At 41.0% G+C, this 15480-nt stretch overlaps 2 protein-coding genes across 2 annotated transcripts in view; both read left to right on the plus strand.

Annotated features, from left to right (window-relative positions):
• The window catches only part of CNRIP1 (cannabinoid receptor interacting protein 1), a 164578-nt gene that overhangs the window by 63434 nt on the left and 85664 nt on the right, over positions 1-15480 (plus strand). The gene's annotated exons all lie outside the window — the stretch shown is intronic.
• PPP3R1 (protein phosphatase 3 regulatory subunit B, alpha) overlaps positions 1-15480 on the plus strand; it is a 45910-nt gene that overhangs the window by 25061 nt on the left and 5369 nt on the right. The window contains exons 2-3 of the mRNA XM_056856952.1: positions 6365-6404; positions 15212-15388. Coding sequence (XP_056712930.1) covers positions 6365-6404; positions 15212-15388 — 217 coding nt within the window. The remainder of the gene's footprint in view (positions 1-6364; positions 6405-15211; positions 15389-15480) is intronic.

Raw genomic sequence — 15480 nt, forward strand, 5'->3', positions numbered from 1 at the left:
CCTTCAGCTGTCTAAAGTAAGAGGTAGAAAAGCCTTTGTGGAGGGCCAGCTCTCAGCCTAGAGTCCAAGAAGGGCCAGAGGATTTGGCGCCAACAGAATACCCAATAAAGAACAGCCATGGTTACTGCGCTAACTCAACCAGCAGCTCTAGGAAACCTTTGCTGCAATCCTATGCGTAGTTTACTCCACATTTAGCCCACTGAAATGAGCACGTTTACAATGGAATAATTCTGCGCAGGATTGTGTTGCAGATTCCTTGCAACCCCTTGTCAGCGACTCCTACTTGCTTGGCCGCGACTTGAGCTGTTGGACTACCTTGCCTTGTTTTGGGCCAAAGGTGAATAAACCATCAGTGTTTCAGAGCTGTCTCGCTACATAACTGCTCCGTTCATTCCCACGTTCCTTTGTTTACTTTCATATACCTTCCTATTTAATTCATTCCCTAAGTGTAATCTTTTTTCTTCCCATTCTCTTCCGCCATCCGCTCTCTATTGTTAGGGTAAAGGTGCAAGCACTGGGTCATTACTGACCCATGGGGTGACCTCACAGCCTGACGTTTACTAGGCAGACTATGTTTATGGGGTGGTTTGCCATTCATTGCCTTCCCCAGTCGTCTACACTTTACCCCCAGCAAGCTGGGCCCTCCTTTTACCGACCTCGGAAGGATAGAAAGATGAATCAGGATAGAAAGCTGAATCATCCTTGAGCCGGCTACTTGAAACCAGCTACCTGAAAGTCTCCATTGTTAATCGGCAACAACCCCCCCCCCCCGAGAGATCATGCCTTGGTGTCTGAGTTGGTCCTTACTTAACAGTAAACACTGTGAGAGGAGAGGCAGTGCTTCACACAATGCATTCAGATTTTTTCTTGAACTTGGAAGAACTTCAGCTCTTTAGACCTTCTTATCCTTGAAAACATCGAGAGGGAAAGAACTTGACTAGTCGTATGCCTTTGGTGGATTTACCTTTGCAGACAATCAGCTTCCTGCCCGGATGCTTGTCTCACGTGAAAATGATAACAAATGTAGGGTGTAAAATCAAGCGATGAGGGCGTTGCCGCAGCCCAACCTGAATCCCCGTTGGCGTTACAAGTTCCCATGTTGACTTGAGGCTGAATTGTCATGTGCGCATTGTGTTCTGCGTTGTACACATTTTCTGCAAGTTACGTTAGTCACAGGCCATTTGCCCAAGAACATTTTCATTTTTCTCCACTGTTGTATGAATATTACCTGAAGTTTTTCACTCATCCGTGCAACATTGGCTGCTTGTGCGTAGTGATGCAGGTGAATGCACTTCCTTTGGTGGAAAGGGCCATTTTTGTCTGGATCCAACCCAATGGCTAGATGGTTGTGTTCCGCTTGCTCCATAAAATGACCACAAGATTCCAAGTCCTCCAATTTTAGACGCATCAGAGAGCTCTTGGCCTCTGCCTGCCTGGAGATGAGTTGGCCGCCTTACCATGCAGAGTTCTTGAAATGCAGGGAAGCTGTTGAGGAGGGGAGAGGTTTTATTTTGAAAGTGAATGTATTTAAATGTCTGCAGTAGTAGAAAAGGGCAAGAGTCCAGTAGCACCTTAAAGACTAACAAAAATATTTTCTGGTAGGGTATGAGCTTTCGTGAGCCACAGCTCACTTCTTCTGTGAATTATTTAAATGTCTGTTTTGTTTTTCAGACATAGGTGACAAACCCTCCGTGTTTCCCTTCTTGAGATGTACAGCTGTGTTAGATCAGTGCATTACAGTCAGGTCTTAAGTTGATTCCTCTCTGGGGCTATAAATAGTTAGTGAGTCATAGACAACTGCTCTCCAGGTTAAGTGTCTGTCAGCTGTAGACCTCTCTCTCTCTCTGCTCTCTGTTTTTCAGTGATCTTTCAGTATCAGGTTAGACAACTTCACTGCTCAAAAAACTTTTTTCTTGTTTGCTCTGGCTCAGAAGCCTTGGCCCCGATAGCCTGTTTGTAGAAAAGAACCCGGCTGATGCACATATTAGTGCATTCATTTTTCTGGGTCCGTAACCCAGACCAATATTGTTAAGATATCAACTATTTTTGTTGAGTGGCTTATAAAAAGTTGTCATTTTGGAATGTAATAATAAAGTTGGTTTTTATATGCCGACTTTCTCTACCACTTAGGGAAGAATCAAACCGGCTTACGCTGTCACCTTCCCCTCCCCACAACAGACACCCTGTGAGGTAGGTGGGGCTGAAAGATTGTGACTAGCCCAAGGTCACCCAACTAGCTTCATGTGGGGAAACCAACCAGATTAGCCTCCGCCCCTCATGTGGAGGAGTGGGGAATCAAACCCGGTTCTTCAGATCAGAATCCACCACTCCAAACCATTGCTCTTAACCACTACACCACGCACTAATCCTCTGAAATTAAAATTACTCAAGTAGAAAGCAAGCAGTGCTGTTTGTAATGAATATTAATTTAGGTGTGTCTGTGTGTTAAAAAAAGGACAAAGCTCAATCATCAAAAGAAAACATGATACTTGGATACACTGTCAACTGTTGGAGCTTTAGTTTAAGTGCTGAAAAAGCAAACCTAATAAATTTGAATTTAATGGGAATGCCTTATAAATATTCTAAAAATTCCGCTGCCAGCTAGGCTTGAAGAATAAGAAGAGCTTTCAGTGTCAGCAGTGAATATGAGACCTGAATTTCACTGCCTTGGTTGCTGGGAGCATAAGAAAGACAGAACACAGTGCATTGTGGAAAATGTGAAAATGTTAAACCAATTGGTAATGACACTTGGTTCTACTCTAGCCATATTTATTCAAAATCCAGGACCACGGAGTTCGCTGGATGTTACTCAAAAGCAAGAGCACATAGGATTGCAGCCTCCTTGAGTTTTCTGATAAGAAGGCTGCATATTGTGTTCTGGCTGAAGTTCAAGAAAATAAAGGTGAAAATATCTGTGAGAAAGTATCTGTAAGATTTCACACGTGTCAGCGGGCATTCATCTGGAAGGTACGAAGTGAGTGAGCGGGTTGTGAAGAACAGCGCAGATGGTTCTGCACTTGATTCTGTATTGTGTGGTCATATATTGATTTTTTAACATTTTGTTATGCTCTGGAAAAATGGAACGCGTTTGCAAAAATGGCATAAAACGGCAATTCCCTACTTCAGCACTTCTCGACTGAGAACTTTTCCAAATGCAAGACTTTTAAAACCCAGCGGTGCCGTCTCAACAAAGCAGATGGGGAGCTTTAGAAGGAAAGAGCAGGCACTGGGGCGGGGCTTGAAAGGCACAACCAAAGCATTTCTGAATTAGATAGTGAATGCAGTGATGCTTATGGTCCCTTTTGGCATAGTTAAACTTCAGTAAGAAGTTGCCTATTTCTACAAATATGCATAGCTTGGTGATAGTATCCAGTTGTGTCTTTGGCCTTCTCACAATCTACAGCGTGAGCCAACGTGGTGTCGTGGTTAAAGCAGCGGACTCTAATCTGGAGAACCGGGTTCAATTCCCCACTCCTCCACGTGAAGCCTGCTGGGTGACCTTGGGCCAGTCACCATTCTCTCCGAACTCTTTCAGCCCCACCTACCTCACAAAGTGTCTGTAGTGGGGAGGGGGAGGCGATTCTAAGCCGCTTGGAGAGTCCTTAAAGGTAGAGAAAAAGCGGGTTATGAAAACCAACTCTTCTTCTATATGCAGTGCTATTGAATTATAGGTGTACACAAGTGAGTACTCACAACAAAATGTGTGTTTGTCTAGGTTGTGTGAGGTTTCCTGCAAGGCTGAAAACAGAACCGTGTGTGTGTGTGTGTGTGTAATCTTGTGTCCCTACCCCTGCTCTCTCTGCCCCCGGTCCTTCACTCAAAGCCCTTTTTCTCCGCTCCCTTCTCAATGGGGTGAGCGGCAGTGCCAAGGAAAGCGGAGCGCAGCTGCCTTCCCTGTCCCCCCGCTGTGATAAGGAGTGGCTTAAGGTGGAAGGTGTGGGTAGTGTGCTCTCTGCTACATCTTGCACCACCACCACCAGCTAGCTGCTTAGGGGTCTGGTCTTGAAGAAGAACGACAGAATCTGTTTGGCTTCGGGCTGATCTTCAGAGGAGCTTCCTGGTGTTGGTCGTGGGGTTCTTCCCACAGCTACGGTCTGCTTTGCCACCACATTTGCTTTCTACTCCCTGACCCCCTTGTTCCTCCATGTCTTCCTCTGTCCCCTGCTTCTTTTAAGGCACTTCTCTCTTCTTCATTGGGGTTGCTAGGCAACCCCCAAAATGGCACCTGACATCTCACAGCATAGAGTGCAAGGTCTCATTTTCATCTATTTCCTTTACTTTATTCTGTTCCATATGCTCACGGACTGACAGGTCATGTGCAAAATGCTCATTTTCACCACTTTCCCCCTATTATTTTTCTATTGGGGGGGGGGAGTCTTGCCTCTTAGTTTACAGTCTCATTGGGCAGTTTTCTGGATCTGTCCTTTGGGGCTGCATTCAGAATGAATTGCAAGCTTATTTGGTAGACGATGGGTTGTACCTGCAGATGTTCTTCTGATGGTGGAGGAGCGATTACTCCTCCTCGCTGCAGACCTCAAGCTAGAAAAGATCAGTTGAAAATCTCAATAGCGCTGCATTAGTAATGTTAGTATGGTTTTTGCTACCTTAGCTGTCACTGTACCGCAAAACAGCCATCTGCAGGCTAAGTGCATGCCGCTCCGAATCTTGCTGAAGGGACGTGTAGAACGGCGACGCTGAGGAAAATCAGGAAGGAGAAAAAGTAAATACAAGCTCACTGAAACCCATTCTTTACTTGAGAATTTGTGTTGAAGCAGTGATGGGAAATGTCAAAACGATGCCTCTTGTTACATCTCAGAACTGTTTATTTTATGAAGTGGGTTAAAGTGGTTCTTGTAGGTAATCCGGGCTGTGTAACCGTGGTCTTGGTATTTTCTTTCCTGACGTTTCACCCGAGGCTGTGGCAGGCATCTTCAGAGGAGTAACACTGAAGGACAGTGTCTCTCAGTGTCAAGTGTGTAGGAAGAGTAATATATTTGCAGGACAATGACTCAACTCAAACCCAACCCCCTTCTGACTATATATTACTCTTCCTACACACTTGACACTGAGAGAAACTGTCCTTCAGTGTTACTCCTTATGAAGATGCCTGCCACAGCCTCGGGTGAAACGTCAGGAAAGAAAATACCAAGACCACGGTTACACAGCCCGGATAACCTGCAAGAACCAATGAGCTCTGACTGTGAAAGCCTTCGACGATAATTTGGGTTAAAGTGATTTGAGTTGACAGAGAGATTTTTAGCCTCGGAGCCCAGAATCTGAAGTAAACAGCTGTGAAGTAGTGACAGTGCCTTAAGTTGCCATGGTAGTTGTTGCAGTTACAGGAACAGCCAGTTCAAGCTTGAAGCAATGGGGCGTGCCCAGACCTCAATTTGAAATGATGAAATTGCATTCTGACAACGTGCTTGCTGTTTACATTCCCATATGGTACCTCCATCAGTCCTCCCGGGTGAATGACCAGGCCCAGAAGAGACCGAGTGCGTTCTAGCAGTAAATGCTTCCTTAAATTGGGTGGTGAATTGGGGTACGTGAAGTCTTGACTTTGTATTGGGGTATGTGAAGCCTTGCTTTGGTTGATGTAAAAGTTATATCCCCTCAAGCTGACCTAAGTATTTTCCAGGTAGGACGGAGCCTGATCATTTCTGGAACGGGGAACAACCTGGTACCAGAAGTTTGTTATTCTGCATTCCTTGGAAAGAAGGGTTGAAATCCCGATTTTCTGTAGCACTTTTCTCTGTATGGTGTGCTTTATATTTGTAGTCTTCTTCCCTGTGAGATGGGGGAGACCGGGATAACGATTGGTGGGCGATTTTGAGCTTTGTGGTTATGAAAGAAATTAAGCCTGGGCGTCCCACTCCGAAATCCAGTGCAGTCTTAACATGCTAACCCCTGGATGACCTTTGCAAAATGGCATCTGCTCTCAAGCCCGGCCTGGCTGGGGAGGGCGGGATAGAAATTTAATAAATAAAAAATACAATAAAATAAGTCAAGACTTGAGTAGTAGGAGGCACTCTTGAACTCTTGTACAGTCGAAGCACTGAAGATAAGAAAGTGTTTCAACGTGTTAAGTTGTATTTCTGTCAATTGCATAGACTTTGACTTTTCACTAGTATGCTTTGTAAATTGGGTTATAATCTTCCATTATGAAATGTATTCCCAGCAGCTGTCATTTTCTTGGTAATAAAGTAAATATGGTGCAATGGAGCTATTAGCAATCAAGGTGGTTCTCGAAGTGAGAGCTATAGTATACAGAATTACTTTTTTATTAAGGGTTTGCTGGATAATCTGCAATGGTGCAGATTAGAGTACTTTACTATTCATGTTTGTTTGTTTTTCATAATTTCAGGGAAATGAAGCAAGCTACCCGCTGGAAATGTGCTCGCACTGTAAGTCCAAACTTTAGTTGTTTTGTTATTTCCAACGTTGTGCTAATGATTTATGTTTAATATAGCTTAATCAGGCATTCTTTCATGTTGGTAAAAAGTGTGACCTGTATGCACTGTTTAGTTCCTGTACAAAAGCTTGCATTTCTCACACGGATCCTTGCTGCATATTTGGCAGAGTGCTTAAAACAGAGGTGAAGCCTAGTATCTGAGAGGAACCCAAACTGATCTCCTGCAAAAATGGCATCTCTGAACTCTTATTCACAACATATCAGACTAGCCTTCTTGAAATCTCCACTGAAGGCTAATCTGGTGAACCGGGTTGGTTTCCCCACTCGTACACACGAGTTAAGAGTGGTGGACTCTGATCTGGAGAACCAGGTTTGATTCCCCACTCCTCCACATGCGCGGCAAAGGCTAATCTGGTGAACCAGGTTGGTTTCCCCACTCATACACATGAAGCCAGCTGGGTGACCTTGGGCTAGTCACAGGTCTCTTAGAGCTCTCTCAGCCTCACCTACCTCACAGGGTGTCTGTTGTGGGGAGGGGAAGAGAAAGTGATTGTAAGCCGGTTTGGTTCTTCCTTAAGTGGTGGAGAAAGTTGGCATATAAAAACCAACTCTTCTTCTTCTTCTTTCTCATCCCGCCACCCTGCTGCAGCCCACAAGCCTCTTAAAAAGCCACTTCTGCGGGGGACTTCCGGTGGTGTGCTGGGATGAGTACGACGTTCTCTCAGGCTGTCCTGAGAGAAATCCAAGTTTGCGCTAATTTAGGGGTGATATATGCACCCCAATCCGACCCTTGCAAGTGGGTCGGACAGCAGGAATTCCCTGCAGCCCGCAAATGCAGTTTGACCTCCCAAAGACTCTGAGGGAGCTTTTTATAAGTCCCCCAGAGCTTTGGACGCCGGTCCTGCGAGGGCAATTAGGGAAAGGAATCGCCAAAACGCAGCTTCGGCACAAGGCTCTACCCTCCACCACCTTAACACCAACACAAGGACTATTTTAAGAAAAGAACCTCACCTCTCGATGCCCAAGTGAGTACAAAGAACCCTTCGTTTTTTACTGGCATCACCGTATAACTGGGGGGTAGATGAAGATATTCCCAGTGCCCCTGCTCCTCCCTTATCTCAATCGGGAAAGTTTGATTCGTAAATTCCATCAGGATTAGCGGCAGGAGCCTTATCAGACAGATCAGCTTAAATCAAAACAAAGAGTTGGAAGGACGCTTAGATGATGGACTAAAATTTCCACCAACTTCGAGGGAAGGGGAGGGTGAATTTCTTCCTGATTTTCTGGTGAAAAAGAGTTTCCTGCCACGTTAGCAGCAAGGGATTCATCAGACCGGAAGCCCCTCTATACCACCCTCTCTATCATCTGAGTCACAACAACAGGAAGCAAGCTGGAGAACCGGATACGCGTCGCACTTGAGTTACACAGAAATAGTTCCTAAAGGAAACAACCATCGAGATGAGGCGGTAGAAGGTCCACGGCAAATACAACTTCCGGAATACTTCCTGGTAGACCCGACCTAGAGCGTCCAATAAAACTCGTTGGTATTTCAAAACTTTATTAAGCTGTTTTAAAGCCAAATTTAGCTCTTTTCAACCCGAAAAAATTATCAAGCTGATCATTGAACTACCTTCTATTAACTACCACCTGGAGGGCCCTGTCTGAAGACATGACTTTTACCAGTCTTATTCCAATGTAAATGTCTGGAACTCGACCCCGCTCTGGCTCATTGCATAGCCCTGCCTATACTAAACTGAAGGACTCAGTACAAGTTTTAGCCATGGATAAGAAATTACAAGATATGCTAGCCAAACAAACAGAGGCAACAAATAAGCAGCTTGAACAGATGTCTACACAGATGTCTACACAGATGGCACAGTTAACTTCTATGATGACAAACCTAGGTCAAGCATCTCAAGCTATTGATCACAAATTGGGTGTGATAACAGGAGATCTTAAAGAAGTAAAAACCCAAATGAGCATTATGCAGTCAGATATGCAAACAATGGACTTATCAATAAAGAAAGTGATGGAAGAGCATAAGGATACAAAGAAAAAATTAGTAAGCCAAGAAAAACAGATTGAAACAATACAATTAAATCAGATAACTGTAAAAGATCAAATAGCAATGATGGAGATGAGAGTGAGAGAGACCAACCTTCGTCTGCGCAACCTTCCAGATATGATGGGAGACAACAAAGAAACTGTAATCCCAAATCTGGCTTACCTGTTTCAGATGGATCAACAAGAATTGAACCAAGCTATTAACAGAGTATACAGAATACCATTACCTGCTAGAATGAAAAGATCTAAGCCAAGAGACCTGATGATAGTGTTTTATGACACTAGGATCAAGGATAAGATCATGAAGATGCATTATGACAACCCAGTGTCAGCAGGAGATATTCCTCTAATTTTATTAAAGGACATACCAAGACATTTACTTTCACAGAGGAATAATTACAAAGAATTTGTGTCTGTTTTGAAAGCTAATGGTATTAAATATCGTTGGATTATGCCACAAGGCTTGGCTTTTACCTACAAAGAAATGAAAATGACAATTACATCTACAGCAGATGTGGGAAAATTTCTGAGAAAATATAAATCAGATCTTAAAGGATTAACTGGGGATCAAAAGGAAGAGGAAGAAGAACAAGAAGAAGAAGAAGAATCACAGGGAGCAGCAGGAGGAACTAAATTATAGACTGTATATTTTGCTCCAATAATCACTGTACCATGGCAAAAGTAATTTCTTGGAATGTGAATGGTTTGAATGAAAAAACTAAAAGGGCTAGAATTTTTAAATATTTACAGAAGTATAAATACTCCCTAATCTGTTTACAAGAAACTCATATAGCAAAAAAACACAAAAAATATTTGGATAGGCAAGTGCTTGGACAAGCATTTGTGGCATCGGCTGAAACAAAAGCTAAGGGAGTAGTAATATATGCTCATCCTAGCCTTAGTCCTGAACTACTATATAAAGACAACGAAGGGAGAATTGTAATTATAAAAACTAAAATATTGGGGCAAAAGACGATTGTGGTAGGAATATATGCTCCCAATGAAGGAAAAACAAAATTCTATGGACAATTGCATGAACTGATCTCTCAGTTCGCCAATGACCAGATTTTATTGATGGGTGACTTAAATGGTGTTACTCTCCCAATTTTGGACAAAAAAACAAAAGCAAAAGACGAAAATGAAGGATGTTTACCTAAAACTTTCTTCACCATGGCTACAGAATTGGAACTACAAGACATCTGGAGAACAATGAACACTACAGCCAAAGAATATACCTTTTATTCAGCGAGACACGACTCACACTCCAGAATAGATATGATTTGGTCTAGTAAATCAATATTCACGCAACTACGTAAAATACATATTTTACCAAGAACTTTTTCTGATCATAATCCGATTACATTTGAGTGGAACAATAAACAAGCATTTAGATGGAGATTGAATGATAAACTTTTAAAGGAAAACAAGATTCAAAAAGAATTATATGATCTGATTAAATATTTTTTTGAAGCCAATCTTAATGGAGAAACTACGTTGAATACAGTGTGGGATGCGTTTAAAGCAGCTCTAAGAGGATTTATGATACAGAAACATGCAGCGTGGAGGAAAACTCAACTACAACTTACCAACAATATACTTTGGGATTTACAAAATTTGGAACAAAAACTTGTTATGGCGTTACAAGAAGAAGAGAAAAATGAAATACAAATGAAGATTTCTGTATCTAAACATCAATTAAATTTGGTCATAATGGAGGAAATGAATAAGAACTTAAAATTTGCCAAACAAAAATATTTTGAACATGCTAATAAACCTGGGAAATTTTTAGCAACACAATTGAAAGACTCATTTCAGAAGAAGATTATAACAAAAATTCAAACTGCTAAAGGACCAGTTCATTCAACTATAGATATACAAAAAGAATTTGTTTCATTTTACACTAAGCTGTATCAGAAAGAAAATATCTCCAAACAGAACATAGATAAGTTTTTAAGTTCAATACAGATGAATATTCTTTCAATAGACCAACGAAAATGGATAGACGCTCCAATTACAAGGGAAGAAATACAAGAAGCAATAATGAAACAAAAGACGGATAAGACACCTGGACCAGACGGAATAACTGCTTTATTTTATAGAACATTTAGTGACAATTTAGCAGACTTCTTTGTATCACTTTGCAATACAATTTTGGATAAGGGAGTAGCCCCAGAAACTTGGTCGCATGCATACATATCGTTGATACCCAAGGAAGGAAGAGACCCAGAAAGAACATCAAATTATAGACCTATTTCGTTGTTAAATGTGGACTATAAGATTTATGCCTCGATCTTATCGAATAGGATAAGAAAATTCATCAAAGACCTTATACATGAAGATCAGGCGGGCTTTGTTCCAGGAAGGCAAATTAAAGATAATATAAGAATCTTATTGGACTCATTAGAATATTATGACCAGAATATACAACGATCAGCCGCCTTTGTATTTTTGGATGCGGAAAAAGCCTTTGATATGGTCTCATGGGACTTTATGGAAAAAACATTGGTAAAATTAAATTTTGGAGACCGTTTTTTGAAAGGTATATCAGCCATTTATACATCCCAACATGCGAAAATTTTGGTGAATGAATCAATGTCGGAAAATTGTCAAATTAAGAAAGGAACTAGACAAGGCTGTCCTTTGTCTCCGTTATTATTTTTGTTGGTGTTGGAAACACTATGTTGTAAACTAAGGAGTATGGAGGACATTCGTGGTCTAAAAATTAAAAAACATGAATTTAAATTGAGAGCATTCGCGGATGACCTCCTGTTAATTCTGGAAAACCCAACACAATCAATGAAGTTACTACAAGAGACTCTGGACGACTTTGGGGAAATATCGGGATTTAAAGTCAATCAAGAAAAAACAAAGACAATATTCAAAAATTTATCAGAAATAGAACAACAGGAATTCAGTACGTTTACAGGTTGGGAGAAGGCCAATAAAGTTAAATACTTGGGAATCTGGATCTCAGCGAAGAACAAAGAATTGTTAACCAACAACTATCTTAAATTATGGGGTAAAATAAAAACTGATATGATTATTTGGTCAAATAAAAAGTTGTCACTATTGGGACGTATTTCAACAATTCAAATGAATGTGTTACCAAGGATGCTCTTCTTATTCCAAAACTTGCCTATAATATCACATGTTAAATACTTTGATACTTGGAGGAAAGACATTTTAAATTTCATCTGGCAAGGGAAAAAACCGAGGACTGCTTATAGATATCTGATGGACCTTAAAGTTAGAGGAGGCTTAGCACTACCAAACTTTCAACTTTACGCTGAAGCGGTAGCCTTAACATGGCTAAAAGACTGGATAACCTTATCAAATACACGTTTACTGGAGCTTGAAGGCTTTAATAATATTAGTGGATGGCATGGCTATTTATGGTATGATAAAATTAAGATACAAGCATCATTTAGGAATCATATAATCAGGTCCTCTCTACTGCGCATCTGGATGAAATACAAACATATTTTGGAACCAACAACTCTGATGTGGATTTCACCGCAAGAAATGTTAACACTTCGACCACTTAGACCGGACAAATTCATAATCTACCAGGAATTAATTAATTGGGAGGGGAAAAAATGTTCATTAAAGGAATTTCAATTTCTCAAAGAGGATTTACAATGGTTGCAATATTGTCAGATTAAATCAGTTTTTGTACAAGATATGAAAAATGGATTTTCTAAAGAAAAGTCCCCTTTCCACAAGATGTTACTAGAGAACAATCTGAAATTGATCTCTAAAATGTACAATCTACTCTTAACATTATATTGTGAGCAGGAGACAATTAAACCAACTATGATTGATTGGGCTCAAAATATTGGACATGATATTCCTTTAAACAAATGGGAAAGACTTTGGTCAAAAGACTTGAAAGGAATAAATGCGCAATCAATTCGAGAAAACATTTATAAAATGATGTATAGATGGCATTTAACACCTAAGAAGATGGCAAAGATATATAAAGTGACATCCCCCAAATGTTGGAAATGCAATAAGGAAATTGGTTCCTTTCACCGTATGTGGTGGACTTGTGATAAAGCTAAAGATTTTTGGGATATGATATACAATGAACTGAGACTAATAGTACAAAAAATATACCCAAAACACCAGAAATGATGCTATTAAGTATGATACCTGACAACTTGCTAATACAAAGAACTTTTTTGATTTATGCTACAACAGCTGCGAGACTGCTTTATGCAGCAAAATGGAAGGGGGCAGAAATTCCCGAGAAAAAAGACTGGATTGGGAAAATGTTCGAATTGGTGGAAATGGCAAAAACTTACAGCAGGGGAGGAGTCATGGCTCGGGGGTAGAGTATCTGCTTGGCATGCAGAAAGTCCCAGGTTCAATCCCCGGCACCTCCAGCTAAAAGGATTGGGTAGTAGATGATGTGGAAACCTCTGCCTGAGGCCCTGGAGAGCTGCTGCTAGTCAGAGTAGACAGTACTGACCTTGCTGAACCAAGGGTCTGATTCAGGATAAGGCAGCTTCGTGTGTACAATCCCAAATAGAGTAGAGCCCTTCTAAATCCATTGAAGTCAATGGATTTAGAAGGGTATAATCCTATTCAGGATTGTCAGTGTGTGGTGATCATGCACAAGAGTCAGGACAGTATCTTCGGAAAGTACAACTGTACTGTTTGGAAAGGGCTCATGCTTTCAGCTTTGGTCTCCCATGCTCTAAATAGGATAGGCTTGGCTCTGTCTTTCCTGAGGATACATGGTCATAAGGACAGATAACTATTTCCTTTTGGCGTTAGAATAAAGCTTTTTGGCTGTGACATAATGGAGTAGCTAGTTGCCAAGTAAATCAAAGCGAATTATAAAAATAGGAGTATTAAGGATTTGTGTGAGACAACTAAGATGGTATTTTATTGAAGGGAGATGTATTGAAATATCAAAAGCAAGAATCAAATACAAGGCTTCAAACACTGATGATGTTCATACACTTTCTGGTATTTATACACATGTACTGTTTGCACTTTTCTTCTAGCTGTTATTTGAAGTCTGAATTGAAACACTTTTTTAAAAAGAGGAGGTGGCCTTGTCAAAGTACCCCAGAGTACTGTGTGTCTCTCCTTTCGCCTGTTTAATACATATCCACCTTGTATTCCAGAGGCCATCCAGTTTCCAAGGCCAAAATCAATTTTAAAAATTGCTCAGATAATAGTAATTAGGCAGACATTCAATACATTTGCAGCATTAAAATAGCGAAAACGATAACAGATGAAAATACTGATGCTTTAATCTGCAAGCAGCCCTATAAATTATTGAAACGGCTTACATCATTAAGAGCAAGCCTAGGCAGGTCTACTTGGAATCCTACTGTAGATATGAAGCCGTAGAACTGTCATGACAAAATGAAGACACTACACACCTGTATGATCGGGGAAGGGAGCTGCTTCATTTATACTCCACCTTTCTCCCCAATGGGAACGTGAAGCAGCTTGCATCGTTCCTCCATTTTATCCTCACAACAACCTTGTGAAGTACATTGGTTCTTGTAGGTTATCCGGGCTGTGTGACCGTGGTCTTTGTATTTTCTTTCCTGATGTTTCGCCAGCAGCTGTGGCAGGCATCTTCAGAGGAGTAACACTGAAGGACAGTGTCTCTGTCAAGGGTGTAGGAAGAGTAATATATAGTCAGAAAGGGGTTGGGTTTGAGCTGAATCATTGTCCTGCAAAAAGTATCAAAGGCAATGTTCTAATCATTGTCCTGTAAGTATCAAGATAATGTGCTAATGAGGGTGTGGTATGTTAATATGGAACATATTAACCCCTACACCATGCTGGCTCTCAGAGCCTATTAGTGATGTAAAATCACTTCTCCCTATTAGTGGTGTGAAATTTTGAAGCTAAGGGGGGGAAATGTTTTTTGGGGAACAAAACAGAAATTTTGGAAAATTTAAACACATGCTGTATTCACTTTCCTATCAAACCCGAACTTATTTTGCTGCTGTAACAACATTAAATGTGTCATTTAATTTGACAATTAGTTGTACTACTTGACAGATATAAGGAGTTTTAAAGAATAAATGTGACTGGCCCAAAGTCACCCAACAAGCTTCCGTAGCAGAGTGGGGAATTAGTAGATGTGCACATGCCAGCAGCCGAGACAGGTCTGATTGACTAACTTCCTTGCATCGGCCAAAACAGATTCCCTTTCTTCCACTGTCTGGGAAATCCCTGTTGTAGTTTGACAAAGCTGGTCTCCGAGCAGCAGTGGTCTGATTTCTGTGCAGTCACAACCATCTGCCACTGGAAGAGTAATGTTTGCATGCGCCCTGCCTGTTTTAGGGCCTAAGAGAGAAACCAAGACTCTTGCAGAGCATGGCTGTGGTCTGCCAGTCACGGGACTGGCATAAAAGCCATCCTTTTGAGTCAGTGTAGAGTAGTTTATGCAGAACTGTGAGGCCAAAGGATCCTGACGCAGTGACATAAAAGTGAGTAACTTAGTTGGTTATATTGGAAAGCTTTTCATATAAAAAATCTTTCATTTGTACTTTTTAAGCACTATTTATTGGATCTGGTACCCCTCTGCCCATCTAACTCTGTGGTTTGGCTCCAAACTACAATGTAACTTTTATGCCAGCAAAACCAATTAATGTGGCTTTAAAAGAAAACACTACGTTATTAATTTGTGCACTGTAAATAAATGTGAAGCAAATTATTTCTGAAAACAGTTTTTCCTTTTTCTTCTCTCTTCTCCCCCTCCAGTTGATGCAGATGAGATTAAACGGTTGGGAAAGAGGTTTAAAAAGCTTGATTTAGACAATTCCGGTTCTTTGAGTGTGGAAGAGTTCATGTCTTTGCCTGAACTTCAACAGAATCCACTGGTACAACGAGTAATAGACATATTTGATACAGATGGGAACGGAGAAGTGGACTTTAAAGGTAAGAGATTTCGCTGGGTGAATATTTCTTAACAATTTGACATGTGAAAGTGTCTTTTTCACAGATACTTAACAGAGGCATTCAGCTGGGAT

Source organism: Euleptes europaea, chromosome 10 (genome assembly GCF_029931775.1).
Source record: "Euleptes europaea isolate rEulEur1 chromosome 10, rEulEur1.hap1, whole genome shotgun sequence".
Classification (NCBI taxonomy): Eukaryota; Metazoa; Chordata; class Lepidosauria; order Squamata; family Sphaerodactylidae; genus Euleptes; species Euleptes europaea.